General features: G+C 43.8%; 1 protein-coding gene across 2 annotated transcripts; it reads left to right on the forward strand.

Moving 5' to 3' along the window:
* Positions 1 to 1,716: 1,716 nt before the first annotated feature.
* On the forward strand, positions 1,717 to 19,880 carry NECAP1 (NECAP endocytosis associated 1). 2 transcript variants are annotated; one of them, XM_075842923.1, is made up of 8 exons: positions 1,717 to 1,853; positions 1,948 to 2,048; positions 3,599 to 3,703; positions 5,660 to 5,741; positions 6,610 to 6,718; positions 7,488 to 7,659; positions 14,182 to 14,272; positions 19,037 to 19,880. In XM_075842923.1, the coding sequence occupies exons 1-8, from the start codon at positions 1,759 to 1,761 to the stop codon at positions 19,083 to 19,085; spliced, it is 804 nt and encodes a 267-aa protein (XP_075699038.1). In that variant the 5' UTR covers positions 1,717 to 1,758; the 3' UTR covers positions 19,086 to 19,880. The 2 variants fall into 2 exon arrangements, with proteins under 2 accessions (XP_075699038.1, XP_075699040.1); XM_075842925.1 differs by having other exon boundaries at positions 1,718 to 1,853; positions 19,040 to 19,880.
* The last annotated feature ends 250 nt before the right edge of the window (positions 19,881 to 20,130 follow it).

Consider the following 20,130-nt stretch of genomic DNA (forward strand, 5'->3'; position numbering starts at 1 on the left):
TCTTTATATTTCGGGACCCTGTAACCCCTTTAAATCATCACCAGATCTCCATAGTGGGACTGTGATGGAGAGCCGCGTGCATGTACACTCGACCCGCTCTCTCCTTCTTCTCCCTTTCCTAACCGCATGGTTTGACACAAAAAGGGTCACAGGACTGTAGTTCTCGTGGGTCCCAGAGGTGGGACCGTCACCTATTAATTATTTATATTACCATTTATATCTATGTCTGGAATACCGCCTTAATTGAGGTATCATAAATAGTTCTGCAACTTTCTAATATATTTTGTGTTTTAATTCCTCAACTTTTTCAATATCTCTGATTGCTGTCAGTGAATGTACATTTTCTTCTTTACATGTAAAAGATGACAACTTTTCGAGCCTTGCTGGCCATAGACAGATAATTGAGGTTTAGGAACGGAAAGAGGAACAACCAACGTTATTACAAACATGCTGGACATAAGGAGTGCATCTAATATATCCCCAGTGTCTCCCGTTTAGGGCCTGTTCGTTCACATCAGCGTTGCCTTTTCATTGAGGGGTTCCGTCGGAGGTTTCCGTCAGGAGAACCCCTCAACGGAAAGTCAAACGGAAACCTTAGCTTTCGTTTGCGTCACCATTGATATCAATGGTGACGGAAACATTGCATTTTGGTCTGTTTGTCACCATTCTGTCATGTTTCTGTTTTTTTTACAGAATCAATAGCGCAGTCGACTGCGCTATTGATTCCGTTAAAAAAAACGGAATCCTGATGGAATGGTGACAAACAGAAAACATTAGCAATGTTTCCGTCACCATTGATATCAATGGTGATGCAAACGGAAGATAAGGGTTCCGTTTGCCTTTCCGTTGAGGTGTTCTCCTGACGGAAACCTCCAACGGAACCCCTCAACGGAAGGGCAACGCTGATGTGAACAGGCCCTAACCCAACCATAAAGCAAAACACGACACAGATAATTGTGGCAAAACTTGGTGGAACGTCACTTTATTAACCAAAACTTGGGATAAAAATATCGAAATCGTTTGTTTCGGCCGATGATTATGTATATGGCTCTGTCCGCAGCTCCCCTGTTTTGCGCAGGAGGCGCTGTAATCCATCACTTCCGGGAGACTAAAAATCTTTGAGATTTTTCTGTTAATTGACTCCTATTAATCTCAGCTGCCATAAAGCGCACCCACCCTGCTGCACTCACTACACAGGAAGTACAGGAAGGAAGTGTCTCCAATATGGCCGCAACCAGGTAAAGGTTTTAGAAATAAAAAAATAAATTGTTATAAAATTTAAACAAAAAGATCAAACCCATTATTTATCATCTACACGTTTTATTCTAATTAATGAAACCGAAATTAAAAATATGACATTCCCTAAGGGCAGGGACAAGAGCCATCATGCTGTGGCTCTGAAGTTGTTGCTGAACTACAATCTCCAGCAGGTTATAGCCTATTTGGGCATGCTGGGAATTGTAGTGATTTTGTAGGTCGCATCCATTGCAGTAACTTCTCGGACCTGTGGGTGTCGCTGTAGCATTACAGTAATTCGATGAGGAGACAACGCCATGAAAGTAATTAATTCGGCAAATGGCTATATATGCGACAGTGCCACCTTTAGGTCGTAAGCAGATACTGCGTATAACTTAATCTGCAGGAGTCTAGAGCGGGGTTGCAGTCACGTGATGCATGTGATAGTCAAGATGGCGGCCGGATGCTGTCTCCATGGTGACGAGCGGAAGTCAGGCTGTCAGCTGGTAGGGCTTGGTAAAGATGGCGGCGGAGGCTGAGTACGAGTCCGTGCTATGTGTAAAGCCTGAAATAAGCGTATACAGGATCCCGCCCAGAGCATCCAACCGGGGTTACAGGTGAGGGGGACTGGAGCACCCCAATATACATATGTACAGCGCAGTGTCACAGTAATCCCGCCGACCCCTCACATGTCATGTGTCTCCATCTCAGGGCCTCGGACTGGAAGCTGGATCAGCCGGACTGGACGGGGAGGATGAGGCTGACGTCCAAGGGGACAGTGGCGTTTATCAAACTAGAGGACAAGGTGTCAGGTACCGAAAATATCACACCCCCATATATATATATATACATATATATATACAGTCTACACACCTGTCCTGTCACCCTCGTGTGTGTGTGTATATATCACACCTGTCACCCCTATATATATATATATATATACACACCTCATGTCATATTGCACGGATATGGGGTCCCGCTGCCGCAGTATCACATGTTGATAGTTTGTGTCCCCCCCTCTGGGCAGTATACGGGCGTCCATGATATGACACAGAGTAAGAGGGGGTCACATGTACGGACCCGGGGCCCCTGCGCTGCTCCCTGTTTCATGGTTTCGAATAAAGTGCAGACTTTGCAAAAAAATAGACACAAACAGAACAGAAATCTCTGAAAACTCCTGATAAAATCAATGTGGCCCCTAAATGGGGGGGGGGGGGGTCCAGGATTAGAAACACACAGCTGCTCCCCCCAATACAGCGCCGCTCATATCCGCGGGTTCTAGGCTGGGCGATGGGGCTTAAACATACAATTTCAATTGTTGTGTTTTTGTTTTGTTTTTCCGTTTATGGTCAATTCTCTATTTTTATTTTATATTTTCTTTCCTTTATTTTTTTTGTTTCATAAACAAAACAAAAAACGAATCTAAAGTTTAGTGATGCGGCGCCGGGAGAAGGAGTCGGATATATTTGATGCGGGCGTTCTCTTCCCACCACTCGGCTGTGATCAACTATAGTGAAGAAACTCATCACACCGGGTGACGGACGGACAGACTAGAAGGGACCAGGTCCCTGATCCGAGCATGCGCGGGGGCCAGCGGCGCCCGATGCAGCCACATGAAGTAAAAAGTGGGGCGCCATTTTCTAAGTGACAGATCCGCTTTTAGGACTTGCTGCGTTTATGTAGAAGGTTCAATAAGTGACTCAGCGATGTATATATGATGTGGTATATACGGAGTATTTCTAGTATGCTGTAGATACAAAGAGATATATATACGTGTTGCCGCCACCTTCCTTCTCCTGACACGCCAGTGTGGTCCAGGGGGCACCTTGCTATGGTTTCTGCAGCTTCGCTAATTATCAGCCCTGGGGGGCGCTGTGTACAGGAGAGTGGCAGTGATGAACGTAACAGTTCGCCTTTATTCCTCTCCGGCGCCTCCTCCTACCGCCCCAAGTCGTACCTGCAATCTTCACCTCCTGTGGCACCCGACGCAAGGGACCAACCATCGCTATGTGGATGTGGCAGGGTCTGCACTCGACATTTGGGACCCTCCAGAGTTCTGGCTCGTCACAGAATCAGGAGGTGCCAAAATGGCAAATTAATCAAATTCATTCGATTAATCGCCCAACCCTTATGGGCTGTCTGGTATGGCAGCTCCGCTCAATCGAAGTAAATGGGGCTGAGCTGCAATACCACACACAACCTGTGGACAGGTGTGGCACTGTTGGAAAAAAAAGCAGCCATTTTTTTTTTTTTTCTAATCCTAGACATTTCTGTAGGAAAGAGATAAGGCCTCTGACCCTGTAGTGATGGATTGATGTGCCGCTCTGGCCTCGCTGCTCACATCTCTCTCTCTCTTTCTTAGGAGAACTCTTTGCTCAAGCTCCGGTTGACCAGTTTCCGGGACTTGCAGTGGAAACGGTGACTGATTCCAGCCGTTACTTTGTGATCAGGATTCAGGACGGAAACGGTAAGTGAAACAAGAGGGAGCACGGGGCGGCGTACGGACCTGAGTGACGTGTCCGCAGATAAATGTGGATCTACCAGGAGAGTCCCCGGTCTTATTAATATAATCACTTATTACATGGAATTCCTTACAGGGTTCACCCACATATGACATTTATTACCAATCCACGGGATCGCGGGATAGGTGATAAATGTCTGATGGGGGCCCCACCGATCACTAGAACGGGGGTCTCGCTGCACGAACACTTCAAGATTTATTCAAGTTCCTCCTCCCCTGATAATCGCACGGAGGAGAAGCTGGAATGGAGCGGCGGCCGAGCGTTTGCCCCGACACTTCGTTCAATGTCTCTGGGAGCTTCGGGAACAGCTGATTGCTTATGTCAGTACCATATACATGGAATGAAGCGGCAGGCTTTCCGCTCCGGGGTTCCGTCTGAGTTTTCCGTCGGGTGAACCCCGCAACGGAAAGTGAAACCACAGCTTCCGTTTCACTCACCATTGATATCAATGGTGACGGAAACATCGCTAATGGTTTCCGTTCGTCACCGTTCCGGCTAGTTTCTGTTTTAATCAATAGCGAAGTCGACTGCGCTATTGATTCTGTCGGAAAAACGGAAATCTGCCGCAACGGTGACGATCGGAAACCATTAGCGATGTTTCCGTCACCATTGATATCAAAGCTGTGGTTTCACTTTCCGTTGCGGGGTTCACCCGACGGAAACCTCCAACAGAACCCCGGAACGGAAAGCGATCGGTGATGTGAACAGGCCCTAAGATGCCTTACAAAATGCGCCAAATTTATCATTCAGTGTGCACCCCTGTAATAAATTTGGCGCAGTCTGTCTGTCTCCTAGATTTAAGACCTTATTAATCAATCTCCACCAATAAGTCCGTATTTTAACAGATTCTATTTCTATATTGATGCGGGAGTCCTCGCAGTAGACTGAGGAATTAAATCCATGCTGGTCAATCATCCGCCAATGACGTCTCCGTGACCGACTTCTTTTGATCTTGCTCACGGCACAATGAGAACATCTCTGGTCCAACTGTTTCTGAGATAAACTTTGATGACTTTAACTTCTCGAATGTGATTGGCTGATGCGGACGACCATTGCTAAATTCCTGGTGACATTTCCACACACGTTGCGCCATCATCAAATCAGGGCCATGGGCAGCTGCAAGTTTATGATGGATTTTAGCATGCCAAGCTAAAAGCTATTGACATGTTGACTTTGTCCACCAAGGTCCCCTGCACACGACCGTGCCCGTAATTGCGGCCGGTGATGACGGTCACGACTGGCTGCGGATGGCCGCGGACAGGTACCTGCATTTGCTGTCCGTGCTCCTATTATAAAGTATTGGAGCACAATCCGTAAAATCAAAAAAATAGGACATGTCCTATTTTTTACGGGTCATTTTTAAAGGCCCGGACACCTTCCCGTAAGTATACGGGAAGATGACCATGGGCACTAGAAATGAATGGGTCCGTACTTTGATCCGCAATTACGGATCAAAATTACGGCCTTGTGCATGGGGCCTTAGACAGCATTTCGTTGCTAAACTGGCTGTATCAACATCTGGGGCCATCTAGTGGCCAAAAATTAACATGACATCTTATTTTTGTTTTTTATATATCCAGCTTAAGCAAAACATACACAGGAATAAATTAGGGAACTTTTTTGTGACTGAGGCAATGCAGACTGTTGAAGAAGAATAAATTAGCATCATTTGTATTTTACACCCAGTTAACATCCATTTTTGTATCGGCCACATGGGAGAAACTAAAGGTGTAAATACAGAGGAAATGCGGATATTACTGATAAAATATGGAATTACTGCAGAAGGATAAAATCTGGACTACACTGCGTATTTCATGTCCTTATTGATTTCATTGTATGCGGATTTCAGTAGGTCCTGACAGCCTACATCTTATGTCTTTTTCTTTTCTCCGCTCTATTAGGAAGAAGTGCTTTTATTGGCATTGGGTTTGCAGATCGGGGGGATGCCTTTGATTTCAATGTAACCTTACAGGATCACTTCAAGTGAGTGTGAAACCAAACCGTGTCATGACACCACAATAGGAATTTTTTTTTGCCAGTTAAAATCTGCCTATTTAAAGGGTAACTAAACTTTTAAAAAAAATTTGACATGTTATAGTTTCGATCAATGGGGGTCCAAGCACCGAGACACCCACCGATCGCCAAAACGAAGCAGCAGAAGCGCACGGGTGAGCTCTCTACCGCTTCGTTTCTGATCGGCTTTCCTCAGAAATCAGAGCGAGTGGTGTAGACTTTCTATTGAGCCCTTTCACCATACAGTAATGCCAATCAAAAACGATGCGGCACAGAGCTCACCCGAGCGCTTCAGCCTCTTCGTTTTAGCGGTCGGTGGGGGTCTCGGTGCTCAGAACCCCACTCATCAACTTCTGACATGTCCCTATGACAAGTCAAACGTTTTTAAAACTTTAGTTGCCGTTTAAAGGTGTTGCCCCATGAGGCTGCCGTCACCGGAGTTATAACTCCGCTTTCCTAGAGTCCATAATAAAAAATATTTGTCTGTTCCAATATGAACAGTCAGACATGAATCACTGCAGAACTTGGCAGATGTGTGAGGAGTCTGGGAAAGCTGAGGGGCGATCGTCATTCGTGGGTTGAGAAACTAAATGGCAGCCTGATTGGTTGTCACCAAAACCAAACTTTCCCAGGAACTGATATAAAATGACTGAAGTGTGGACAACTTGGCAGAAGAAAAAAAAATAACCATTAGAAACGTATATTTACTGGTGATTTATTTATTTTTTTTGGATTTATTTATTTATTTATTTATTTGGGGGGGGGGGGGGTATTGAATTCTTACAAAGACGCCACTCACTGGTAACTGAACTGTCAACCAACATTACTCTTCTTTCAGGTGGGTAAAGCAGGAATCTGATTTTTCCAAAGAACCCCAAGGTCAGGACAATCAACCCAAGCTGGATTTGGGATTCAAAGATGGCCAGACAATCAAGCTTAATATTGGGGTATGTGCTGCATGTGACACGCTGGTCAACCTTCCAATAATATATTTTTGGTCCGTCTGTCCCCCCCCCCCCCAAAAAAAACAAAAACAAAGTGATAGGCTCATTGGTTTCCTATATAATTGGCTTAAAGGGGTTGTCCACTACTGGACAACTGATGACCGATCCACCGTATAGTTAATCCGTACATGATCTGTGGGGGTTCGACAAACGCTCCGGCTGCCTCCGAGCACCGGACGTACGTGCTGGAAACCGTTGGCTCCGGCCACTGAATAGCGGCCGAGCTGCAGTACTGCAGCTCTGCTCCTATTCAAGCGAATAGGAGCAGAGCTGCAGCACGACCGCTACGCAATGTACGGAGCCGACTGTTTCCGGCTCCGTACGTCGCATAATGGGCCATAACCTCTGGTGGCCGGAGGCGGCAGGAGCGACTTAACGCTGCGGGGTCCGGGTGTCAGACTCGCGCCGATGGTCTACTGATGACCTATCCGGTGGCCAGTAGTGGACAACCCCTTTTAAGTGTGTGTGTGAGAGAACGAGACAGGGAGTTAAATTGTGAGCTCCTGGGGACAGTGACTGATGGGAGTGACTTTAATCTTTGTACAGCGCTGCAGAATAGGTTGGTGCTATTACTAAACAAAAACGATGAGTACTGAAGAGCATCTCCGCCTCTATCCTGCTCGATGTGTGTGACATTCATTTCATGATTAATTAACCTGTAAACTTTTATTTTTTTCACGTTCTATATAAAAAAAAACAAAAATCCATACAGAACATCAAGAAGAAAGATGGTTGTAAGCCTCGAGGGAATGCCGGCACCGGTGCGATCGCTCTGCTTCCTCCTCCTCCTCCTGGGGGGAAAATCACAACGCCAACTGTCCCCGTGAGCACTCCAGTACCCAATCATGTTACTCCTCCACCCACCAACACACCCACCAGCCCAGGTATGTGCACCCGTCTCCTACCTCGCCTCATACATTCATTAATTCACGTACATACCTTATTTATTTCCCAGCATTCCCTGCAGCCTTGTATAAAGGATGATACATATACATGATTAGATACTTGTAGGCAGGGGGGAGTGTTCCCAGGAAAAAGCCTGTTTATCTTTTTGCTGCTAGATTTTGGGATCAAATGCGGGAATATTGCAAGAATTTCGGCCATGTTGGAACTCTAGTGCTCGTCATGCAACATTCGCCCTGTTCCCCATAGGGAAACATTGAGGTTAGGGCTACGTGGCGACTGCAGCTTCCATAAATGCCCCATTCAGTTCAATGGTAGACACGTGCGTGTACGTGACTTGGCACCCGTTAGCGGTTTCTACCCGTAATGTAATATTGTCCATATATTCGTAAATAAAAATTTAGAGCAGCAGCCAAAGTTCGGTAATTACGTTGCTTTGCTTGCAGAGATTGATATTTTGTTCCAGCGGCCATATTTGTGATAACAGAAATTACCGCCATATTGGTTGTCACTTTTTTAACCCCTTAAGGACGCAGCCTAGTTTGGGCCTTAAGGCTCAGAGCCCATTTTTCAAATCTGACATATTTCACTTTATGTGGTAATAACGTCGGAATGCTTAAACCTATCCAAGCGATTCTGAGATTGTTTTCTCGTGACACATTGGGCTTCATGTTCGTGGTAAAATGTGGTCGATATATTCAGTGTTTATTGGTGAAAAATTGCAAAATGTAGAGAAAATTTTGAAAAAATTGCATTTTTCAGAATTTAAATGGATCTGCTTGTAAAACAGACGGTTATACCACCCAAAATAGTTACTAGTTCACATTTCCCATATGTCTACTTTAGATTGGCATCGTTTTTTGAACATTCTTTTATTTTTCTTGGACGTTACACGGCTCAGAACATAAACAGCAATTTCTCATATTTTTAAGAAAATTTCAAAAGCCTTTTTTTTAAGGTACCCCTTGAGTTCTGAAGTGGCTTTGTGGGGCCTATGTATTAGAAACCCTGATAAAACACCCCATTTTAAAAACTAGACCCCTCAAAGTATTCAAAACAGCAGTTAGAAAGTTTTTTAACCCTTCAGGCATTTCACAGGAATTAAAGCAAAGTGGAGGTGAAATTTGCAAATTTCATTTTTCTTGCTGAATTTCAATTTTATTCATTTTTTTTTTAGTAACAGAGAAGGTTTTACCAGAGAAACACTACTAAATATGTATTGTCCAGATTCTGCAGTTTTTAGAAATGTCCCACATGTGGCCCTACTGCGCTCGTGGACTAAAACACAAGCCCTAGAAGCAAAGAAGCACCTAGTGCATTTTGAGTCCTCTTTTTTATTAGAATATATTTTAGGCAGCATGCCAGGTTTGAAGAGGTGTTGAGGTGTCAAAACAGTAGGAATCCCCCAATAGTGACCCCATTTTGGAAACTACACCCCTCAAGGAATTCATTTAGGGTTGTTGTTACCATTTTGACCGCACAGTTTTTTCACAGCACGTATTTGAATTGGGCTCTGAAATGAAAAAAATGTCATTTTTTCCAATAAAATGTCATTTGTGATCAAAATTTCTTATTTTCACAGGGAACAAAATACCCCATTTTGTTGCCCAATTTGTCCTTAGTGTGGCAATACCCCATTTGTGGTGATAAACTGCCGTTTGGGCCCATGGGAGGGCTCAGAAGGAAAGGAGCGCTATATGTTTGTTGGAGTCCAGATTTTGTTGGATTGGTTTTCGGGTGCCATGTCGCATTTGCAGAGCCTCAGCGGTATCAAAGCAATGGAAACCCACCAAAAGTGACACCATTTTGGAAACTACACCCCTCAAGGAATTCATTTATGGTTGTTGTTAGCATTTTGACCACACAGTTTTTTCACAGCACCTATTTCAATTGGGCTGTGACATTAAAAAAAATGACATTTTTTCCAATAAGATGTAATTTTTTACCAAAATTTCTTATTTTCACAGGGAACAAAATACTCAATTTTGTTGCCCAATTTGTCCTGAGTGCATCAATACCCCATTTGTGGCAATAAACTGCCGTTTGGGCCCATGGGAGGCCTCAGAAGGGAAGGAGCGCTGTGTGTTCTTTGGAGTACAGATTTTGCTGGTTTGGTTTTCGGGTGCCATGTCGCATTTGCAGAGCCCCAGAGTTATCAAAGCAATGGAAACCCACCAGAAGTGACCCCATTTTGGAAACTACACCCCTCAAGGAATTCATTTATGGGTAATGTGACCATTTAGACTCCATAGTTTCTTCACAGAACTTATTTGAATTGGGCTGGGAATTCAAAAAATATATATTTTTTCCAATAATATGTCATTTTAGCTCAAAAATTCTTATTTTCACAAGAAATAAAATACTCCATTTTGTTGCCCAATTTATCCTGAGTGCGGCAATACCCCATTTGTGGTGATAAACTGCCGTTTGGGCCCATGGGAGGGCTCAGAAGGAAAGGAGCGCTGTGTGTTCTTTGGAGTACAGATTTTGCTGGATTGGTTTTCGGGTGCCATGTCGCATTTGCAGAGCCCCAGAGGTATCAAAGCAATAGAAACCAACCACAAATGACCCCATTTTGGAAACTACACCCCTCAAGGAATTCATTTATGGGTGTTGTGACCATTTTGACCCCATAGTTTTTTCACAGAACTTATTTGAATTGGGCTGGGAATGAAAACAAAATTATTTTTTTCAAATAATATGTAGTTTTGGCAGAAAATTTCTTATTTTCACAAGAAACAAAATACCCCATTCTGTTGCGCAATTTGTTCTGAGTGCCGCAATACCCCATTTGTTGTGATAAACTGCCGTTTGGGCCCATGGGAGGGCTCAGAAGGAAAGGACCACCATTTGGCCTACTGGGGATTTTCGAGTGCGAAGTCATGTATGCAGAAGCCCCTGAGGTACCAGTACAGTTGAAACCCGCAAGAAGTGACCCCGTTTTAAAAACTACACCCTTAAGGCATTCATCTAGAGGTGTAGTGAGCATTTTGACCTGAGACCTACACCCCATAAACTGTAATGTGGGTTCTCCCGGGTATGCCAATACCCTACATGTGGCTGTTATCAGCTGCCTGGACACACAGCAGGGCCCAGAGGGGAAAGACGAGGGGGGATAAGCTGTGCGGAGTACATCAGGGTAAGTAAAATTGGGGTAAATTATAAACCAAGGGATGTATGATAAATTTTAAAACAATCTTTTATACAGAGCCCTGGTTTTTCGGGACACGTGTCACATTGATATATTGTGTCATCCCTTATCGCCCTCTTATAGCAGACTTTGCACCTCTTTTGACTTTTTCCCTTCTTGCCAGTTTGGGGAACTTCCCCTGGAAAGTGTTGCCCTGGTATGATGCGTGTGGGCTCGCTTCCAGAAGTACTGGGTGCCCCCCCTTCTTGGTCCCTAAAGATTAGGTTCTTGATAATCACCTCTTGAAATTCCAGGAAAGTTCCCGTCTGCCCTGCACATCGACATAGCACGTACGCATTGTACAAAGCCATCTGTATGATGTGCCCGGCCAGCTTCTTATACCACACCGCATGGCACTGTAGGGCTTCAGGGCTTGATCTTACAAGTCCATCCCTCCCATTTACCTATTGTAGTCCAGGATGCAGTCTGGTTTGGGGGTGGCCTTTCCTTCATATATCCTAAACCTGTAGGTATACCCTGATGCACTCCCGCAGCTTATACATCTTCACGCCATACCTTGCCCTCTTACCCGGCAGGTACTCGCGGAATTGAACCCTCCCTTTAAAATGTACCAGGGACTCATCAATAGAAATACACTTCTCGGGGGTGAATGCTTGGGAAAACCGGGCACTGGAACGGTCTAATAGGGGTCTCCGTTTATACAAACGGTCAAAACTGGGGTCATCTCGGGGTGGGCACGGCTCATTATCAGTATAATGTAAGAAGCGAAGTATTGCCTCATTTATTTATTTTTTTAGGTTCCAGTTCAGTTCTGAAGTTGCTTTGAGGAGCCCATATATTAGAAACCCCTATCAAATACCCCATTTTAGAAACTAGACCCCTCAAAGTATTCACAACAGCATTTAGAAAGTTTATGAACCCTTTAGGTGTTTCACAAAAATTTAGAGCAAAGTAGAGGTGAAATTAAAATTTTTTTTTTTGTCAGAAAATCCTCTTTATACCATTTTTTTTTATAACACAAAAGGATTTATCAGAGAAACGCAACTCAATACTTATTGCCCAGATTCTGCAGTTTTGAGAAATATCCCACATGTTGCCCTCGGGCGGTAATGGACTGAAGCGCCGGCCTCCGAAGCAAAGGAGCACCTAGAGGATTATGAGGCCTCTTTTTTATTAGGCACCATGTCCGGTTTGAAGAGGTCTTGTGGTGCCAAAACATTGGGAACCCCCCAAAAGTGACCCCAATTTGGAAACTAGACCCCTTGAGGAATCCATTGTAGTTTTCTTGGGGTGCATGCGGCTTTTTGATCAGTTTTTATTCTATTTTTAGGTGGCGCGGTGACTAAAAAACAGCAATTGTACGATTGTTTTTTTTTTCGTTTTTTTTTTACAGCGTTCACCGTGCGATATAAATGACATATTCACTTTATTCTGCGGGGCGATACGATTACGGCGATACCAGATGTTTATAGTTTTTTTTTATGTCTTATGGCGTTTGCACAATAAAATACGTTTTGTAAACAATCATTCACTTTTTGTGTTACCTTATTCTAAGAGCCAGAACGTTTATATTTTTCAATCAATAAAGCCGTGCGAGGACTTATTTTTTGCGTAACGAACTGTAGTTTCGATCAGTACCATTTTTAGGTACATGCGACTTTTTGATCTTTTTATTCCATTTTTTGGGAGGTGAAGTGACCAAACAATTGTGATTGTGGTTCGGTTTATTATTATTTTATTTTACGGCGTTCACCGTGCGGGATAAATAATGAAATAATTTTGTAGTTCAGGCCGTTACGGACGCGGCGATACCAATTATGTATAGTTTATTTGTTTGTTTATATATTTTTATGAATAATAAATGACTGATAAGGGAAAAGGGGGGATTTTTACTTTTATTACTTTTAAATCTTTTATTTTCTTATTTTTACACATCTTTTTCTAACTTTTTTTTCACTTTATTACTTTGTCCCATTAGGGGACATGAGGGCAGGAGGCCCTGATCGCTATTCTAATACACTGCACTACATGCGTAGTGCAGTGTATTAGAACTGTCAGCTACTCACTGACAGCAAGCATAGTGGGTCCTGACGTTGTCAGGACCCACTAGGCTTCCGTCTATGGCATAGCCGGACGCCATTGTTTGGTGTCCGGTTGCCATAGTCACCATCGCCGGCCGCTATCGCGTAGCAGGCCGGCGATGGCAGCTTAACCCATAAAAAGCCGCGATCTCTATAGAACGCGGCTTTTAAGGGGTTAATCAGCGGGGACACAGCGATCGGTCCCCGCTGTAGGAGCTGTGACAGCTGCTGAACAAGACAGCAGCGTCACAGCTCCTGTATGTGTCGGGAGGACGGCCGAAACGGCCGTTACTCCCGAGACGTACTATTACGGCATGGAGCGCTAACGATACAGCTGCCATGACGTAATAGTACGTCAAGGAGCGGGAAGGGGTTAAAGTCGCTTCTCAGAAACTGATGGTAAATTGTCAGCCTGTTCATTCAATTGTAAAGCAGACAAATTACTTAAAAGGGTTGTCCACTGCTGAGATCCCCAGTGATCATCTGTAATCTGTGGGGAAACCCAACAGCGAGTTTAATTCCCCTGCAGCGCCACCACAGGTTAAAAGGAGTATTACGGTGTCTATTGAAATCAATTGGCTGTTTGTGTAATACGTGGACATGCCGGGTCCCCCAGAGCAAGAAGTGCCTTACACTCCCTAGATAATGGATAGAGGTCCTGAACGTATTCAGAATTCCTTAACAGGGGATACACCAGACAATAATGACCTGTGAAGATGTATAGAAGTCCGACACTAGTGATCTAGTTATAGGGTAACTTAACTTTCAAAAAAACGTCTGTCCTGTCATAGTGACGTATCAGAAGTTTTGATTGGTGGGGGTCCTAGCATTGAGACCCCCACCGATCGCTAAAACGAAGTGGCAGAAGCGCTTGAGTGAGTTCTGAGCCGCTTCGTTTCTAATGCTCATTTATTTTTATTTTTATTTTTTTTTTGGAAAGCTGAGCAATTAGCGTACAGGCTCATAGACTTTTTATATTGAGTCCTTTCACCAATTACTCAGCTTTCCAAGCTGATCAGAAACTAAGGGGCTCAGCGCTTACCTGAGCGATTCTGCCGCTTTGTTTTAGGGATCGGTGATGGTCTCAGTGCTCGGACCCCACCGATCAAAACTTCTGCCGTGTCACTATTACATGTCCAGAAGTTTTTTGAAAGTTTAGTTACCCTTTAAAATCATCTGCATTTCCATGTGTGCACATACATCAAATGTAGCGTGACTGCAGTTATGAGTGTGTAATATGAGTAACTGTTAATCACTCTTTTCTTCCTCAGACATCCTGCTAGATTTGGGGTCCCCGGTGCCATCTTCTAAAGCTGCTCCTGTCTCCGCAGATCTGTGGGGTGATTTTAATACTGCCAGCAGGTGAGTAACTCTGGAAACATTTTCTGAAGGCTGCTCGTCTATGTTGGGGTCTGCAGGGGACTTTTACATGTGCCGGGTTTGGCCGCTACATTAAGTTACCACAATGGCCAGATATAAAGCTGCAGCGAATAGGATTTTTAAAGATCCTATTCATACAATGCGGTTTAAAACTGTGTTTTCAGTGCTTACTGTGGTTTCTTTTTGCTGTACCACTACCGCCACGTGAACGTCCCCTTACAGTGAACATGGCAGTCGGGGTTATTAACCAGTCTAGTCTCGGGCACCTACAACTCGACTGTTTCCATAAATCCCATAGAAGTGAATGAGGAGAACTGTGCACATGCGAAGACCACCCTCCATTCATTTTCCGCCTGGATATGCCGTCTTGCTGCCACCTCACTGGGTGGCATGGGGATGCCTGACCTGTATCTAACAGACATTTATATCTTCTGGATATGCAATAAATGCCTAATGAGAATACCCCTTAAATTCTGATGAGTTGTAGAATCACACATAAAGTACTTATTGCGCTGCAAGTCATTTAACTGTTGGAGCTACTAAGCAGAATATATTAGGGAGTAATGGTAGTAATTTCCATCATCGCACTACAATAGACAACAGACCGCTGAATGATTCTCGTGGAAGTTGTGGGAATATGAAATTGGTGGCCATGTCAGTAGGTTTTGATTAAATGTTAACCATTCCCTTACATCAGGTAATTACAGTCTACAATATTTCTTTATTCATTCAGCAAAATATCTAAAAACTGAACCTGTGCTTTAAAGCCGGTGTCCATCATTAAGCCCCATTGTAAAGTTCACAACAAGTATTTATCTACGTAAAAATTGGGCACTATTTACATACATTACTTATCCTGTACTGATCCTGAGTTATATCCTGTATTATACTCCAGAGCTGCACTCATTATTCTGCTGGTGGAGTAACTGTGTACATACATTACTCATCCTGTACTGATCCTGAGTTACATCCTGTATTATACTCCAGAGCTGCACTCACTATTCTGCTGGTGGAGTCACTGTGTACATACAGTACATTACTTATCCTGCACTGATCCTGAGTTATATCCTGTATTATACTCCAGAGCTGTACTCACTATTCTGCTGGTGGAGTCACTGTGTACATACATTACATTACTTATCCTGAGTTACATCTTGTATTATACTCCAGAGCTGCACTCACTATTCTGCTGGTGGAGTCACTGTGTACATACATTACATTACTTATCCTATACTGATCCTGAGTTACATCCTGTATTATACTCCAGAGCTGCACTCACTATTCTGCTGGTGGAGTCACTGTGTACATACATTACATTACTTATCCTGCACTGATCCTGAGTTACATCCTGTATTATACTCCAGAGCTGCACTCACTATTCTGCTGGTGGAGTCACTGTGTACATACATTATATTACTTATCCTGTACTGATCCTGAGTTACATCCTGTATTATACTCCAGAGCTGCACTCACTATTCTGTTGGTGGAGTCACGGTGTACATACATTACATTACTTATCCTGTACTGATCCTGAGTTATATCCTGTATTATACTCCAGAGCTGCACTCACTATTCTGCTGGTGGAGTCACTGTGTACATACATTACATTACTTATCCTGTACTGATCCTCAGTTACATCCTGTATTATACTCCAGAGCTGCACTCACTATTCTGCTGGTGGAGTCACTGTGTACATTACATTACTTATCCTGTACTGAACCTGAGTTACAGCCTGTATTATGCTCCAGAGCTGCACTCACTATTCTGCTGGTGGAGTCACTGTGTACACACATTACATTACTTAACCCCTTAGTGACCACCAATACACCTTTTCACGGCGGTCACTAAGTGGCCTTAGGCTAGGCCGTCGCTTTTTCATGGCGCTCCAGTCTAAGTCCTGCACGGGTGTCCCGTGCAGGATGGAGCCACGGCATTTAACTTGTTTACAGAGGCAGGGAGCTCCCTCTGTCACCCATCGGCGGCCCGCAAATGCAATAGTGGGCCTCTGATGGGGTGTCACGGCTGCCGGGGGCCTGATAAAAGCTCCCAGGTCTGCCCTGGGCATATTCCTATTAGGACGTACCAGTGGCACGTCCTAATAGATTTCCTGTCAGATTTACACTGACGGGCAATAATGCTTTGGTATTTACATAAAGTGTTTTTATTTAGTAAAAGTGTAAAAAATAAATACACATATAGGGTATCGCCGCGACCGTAATGACTCAAACAATAAAGTTAATATGTAATTTAAACCGCCTGGTGAACACCGTAAAAAAAAAAAAAAATGGCAAAAAACAGTTGCGAAATTGCTATTTTTTTCCATTGCCCCCCAAAAAGTCAGAATAAAAGTTAATCAATAAGTCCCATGTACCCCAAAACAGGACCAATCAAAACTACGTCTCGTCCCGCAAAAAACAACAAGCCAAAAAATCACTACATTGACGAAAAAATAAAAAAATTATGGCTCTTGGAAAGCCGACGATGCAAAAACAAATAATTTTAGTTCAAAAGTGTTTTTATTGTGCAAAAGAAGTAAAACATAAAACAAAAAATTATATGTACCCAAAACTGGTGCCATTAAAAAGTACAACTAATCCCGCAAAAAACAAGTCGTCCTACAGCTGTGTCAACAGAAAAATAAAGTTTTAGCTCTTTGAATGCGACTATAGAAAGATGAAAAAAATAGCTTGGTCATTAGGGCCTAAAATAGGCCGGTCACTAAGGGGATTTATCCTGAGTAACATCCTGTATTGTATGTACACAGTGATACCACCAGCTGAATAGTGAGTGCAGCTCTGGAGTATAATACAGGATATAACTCAGGATCAGTACAGGATAAGTAATGTAATGTATGTACACCACAGTGACTCCACCAGCAGAATAGTGAGTGCAGCTCTGGAGTATAATACAGGATGTAACTCCGGATCAGTACAGGATAAGTAATGTAATGTATGTACACAGTGACTCCACCAGCAGAATAGTGAGTGCAGCTCTGGAGTATAATACAGGATGTAACTCCGGATCAGTACAGGATAAGTAATGTAATGTATGTACACAGTGACTCCACCAGCAGAATAGTGAGTGCAGCTCTGGAGTATAATACAGGATGTAACTCCGGATCAGTACAGGATAAGTAATGTAATATATGTACACAGTGACTCCACCAGCAGAATAGTGAGTGCAGCTCTGGAGTATAATACAGGATGTAACTCCGGATCAGTACAGGATAAGTAATGTATGTAGACAGTGACCCCACCAGCAGAATAGTGAGTGCAGCTCTGGAGTATAATACAGGATGTAACTCCGGATCAGTACAGGATAAGTAATGTAATGTATGTACACAGTGACTCCACCAGCAGAATAGTGAGTGCAGCTCTGGAGTATAATACAGGATGTAACTCAGGATCAGTACAGGATAAGTAATGTAATGTATGTACACAGTGACTCCACCAGTACAATAGTGAGTGCAGCTCTGGAGTATAACACAGGATGTAACTCCGGATCAGTACAGGATAAGTAATGTAATGTATGTACACAGTGACTCCACCAGCAGAATAGTGAGAGCAGCTCTGGAGTATAATACAGGCTGTAACTCAGGATCAGTACAGGATAAGTAATGTAATGTATGTACACAGTGACTCCACCAGCAGAATAGTGAGTGCAGCTCTGGAGTATAATACAGGCTGTAACTCAGGATCAGTACAGGATAAGTAATGTAATGTATGTACACAGTGACTCCACCAGCAGAATAGTGAGTGCAGCTCTGGAGTATAATACAGGATGTATGTCAGGATCAGTACAGGATAAGTAATGTAATGTATCTACACAGTGACTCCACCAGCAGAATAGTGAGTACAGCTCTGGAGTATAATACAGGATATAACTCAGGGTCAGTACAGGATAAGTAATGTAATGTATATACACAGTGACTCCACCAGCAGAATAGTGAGTGCAGCTCTGGAGTATAATACAGGATGTAACTCAGGATCAGTACAGGATAAGTAATGTAATGTATGTACACAGTGACTCCACCAGCAGAATAGTGAGTACAGCTCTGGAGTATAATACAGGATGTAACTCAGGATCAGTACAGGATAAGTAATGTAATGTATGTACACAGTGACTCCACCAGCAGAATAGTGAGTGCAGCTCTGGAGTATAATACAGGATGTAACTCAGGATCAGTACAGGATAAGTAATGTAATGTATGTACACAGTGTCTCAGGCTGTTGATTAATTCTATATATAAACTGTAAATTGGTGATAACAGGTTTTAAGTATTCTTAGGTCAAGTTCACAGCTGGCAGTTTTTCTGTGCTCTCTCTGGTCATATGATCCGTTTTATATTCCCATTTTACAAACTGCATCTGTAAAACCAGTGATCCCATTATTCTATAATAGCGTATTTATTACCCTTTCCAAAACTGCTTCCCTAAAAAATCAGAAATTGCAGCAAACCGGTTGTGAAAACATGTATTCGCTTGCATTTGCACCCCCCCCCCCCCCATGTTGTGTGGCGCAGTAGTGGTGGCGTTTCGTGTCCCCCCCACGATCACCATATCTGGATCTGACCTTACATTTGTGGTGTCTAAGCTCAGCTCCGCGGTGATGGGGCAGTTGATTACAGTTTTGTTGGGACTTGTGCTGAGACTTGTAGTCCACGTCTCCCTCCTCTGCTACATATGACGTTGCGTCTCCTCTTGCTTGCGCTCTCCTCTCAGTTTGTTGGGTCTCTCTTCTGTCCAGCAGTCTGTCCTCTCAAGCTCCGCAGTCCTCTAGCTGGGTTCAGTTCTAATGGCCGCTCCTGGAACCTCTTCCTCTCTCTCTCCTGGAGAACAGACCGTCTCCCGTCCGCCGCCTGGAAGCACAGCCGCTCCGTACAGCGCATCATCGTGACGTCTTCTCATTATTTGGGCTGCGTGGCTCTCCCAGGGGGCAATGTGTTGTGCATCTCATTCTTTCTTCCTTTACTGCCGCCCTCCCTGTTCCTGCCTGCTCCCCTCTGTTATCATGCCATTGGTTTGCTGTCTCTTAAACCCCCCCTCCCCGAACCTACTAGTTACACGCACTGTAATCATTCCGCACATACATACAGGGTCTTGTGGGCCGGCATTGGGTCACTGGCACAGAGATGCCCACATGGCTCCTGTAGTCAGTCAATGCAGGTGCCAGTGCCCGATCTATACAAGAGCTGCTTTTGTTTACGGACAATTGACAAATGTAGATATTTTTTTTCTTTTCTTATGATTTATTTGTTGGGTTGTACCATCCAGGCCACTGTAGAGCCGTCCTCCGGATTGGTGAGTTTCCGGTGTGACGATCAGACCTGGCATTCGGTAGATCTGTGGCCACGAGCCCCATTGTACATTGATTTATTATGATTTACTGTCATTTATTTGGGTTCTCTTGTAGGATTTGCTTGCGTCCTGTTCTGCAGGGTAAACGCTCCACAGTGGGGGAGGGGAGGGGGGGTAATTGGACTTGTGTATTTTGTCTCGTAATCATGAAACCTATTTATTATATAGTGATACTGATGGAATAGAAGAACAAAGTGTATATATAAAAATAAATTTAATGTATCACGACTCAAGGTTCGTGTTTCCGCCTCTTTTTGTTTCTCCCCCCGCTGTGTGTGTTTCTGTAGCGAAGATTTAAGCAACTTTTGGAGTTGCAATAGCGGCTGAGCTATAAAGAGAAGTCGTGGAGTTGTCCTGGTCTGTCGCGTTACCTCAGGGTGACATCTGTCCTATCAGGGCATATGCACATCAGGGGTGGGGGGGGGGGGTGTCCTGCGTGCTTTGGACCCCCATTCTATGTGCCAGGTGTTCTGTTAGAGTGAA

Source organism: Rhinoderma darwinii, chromosome 11 (genome assembly GCF_050947455.1).
Source record: "Rhinoderma darwinii isolate aRhiDar2 chromosome 11, aRhiDar2.hap1, whole genome shotgun sequence".
NCBI lineage: Eukaryota > Metazoa > Chordata > Amphibia > Anura > Rhinodermatidae > Rhinoderma > Rhinoderma darwinii.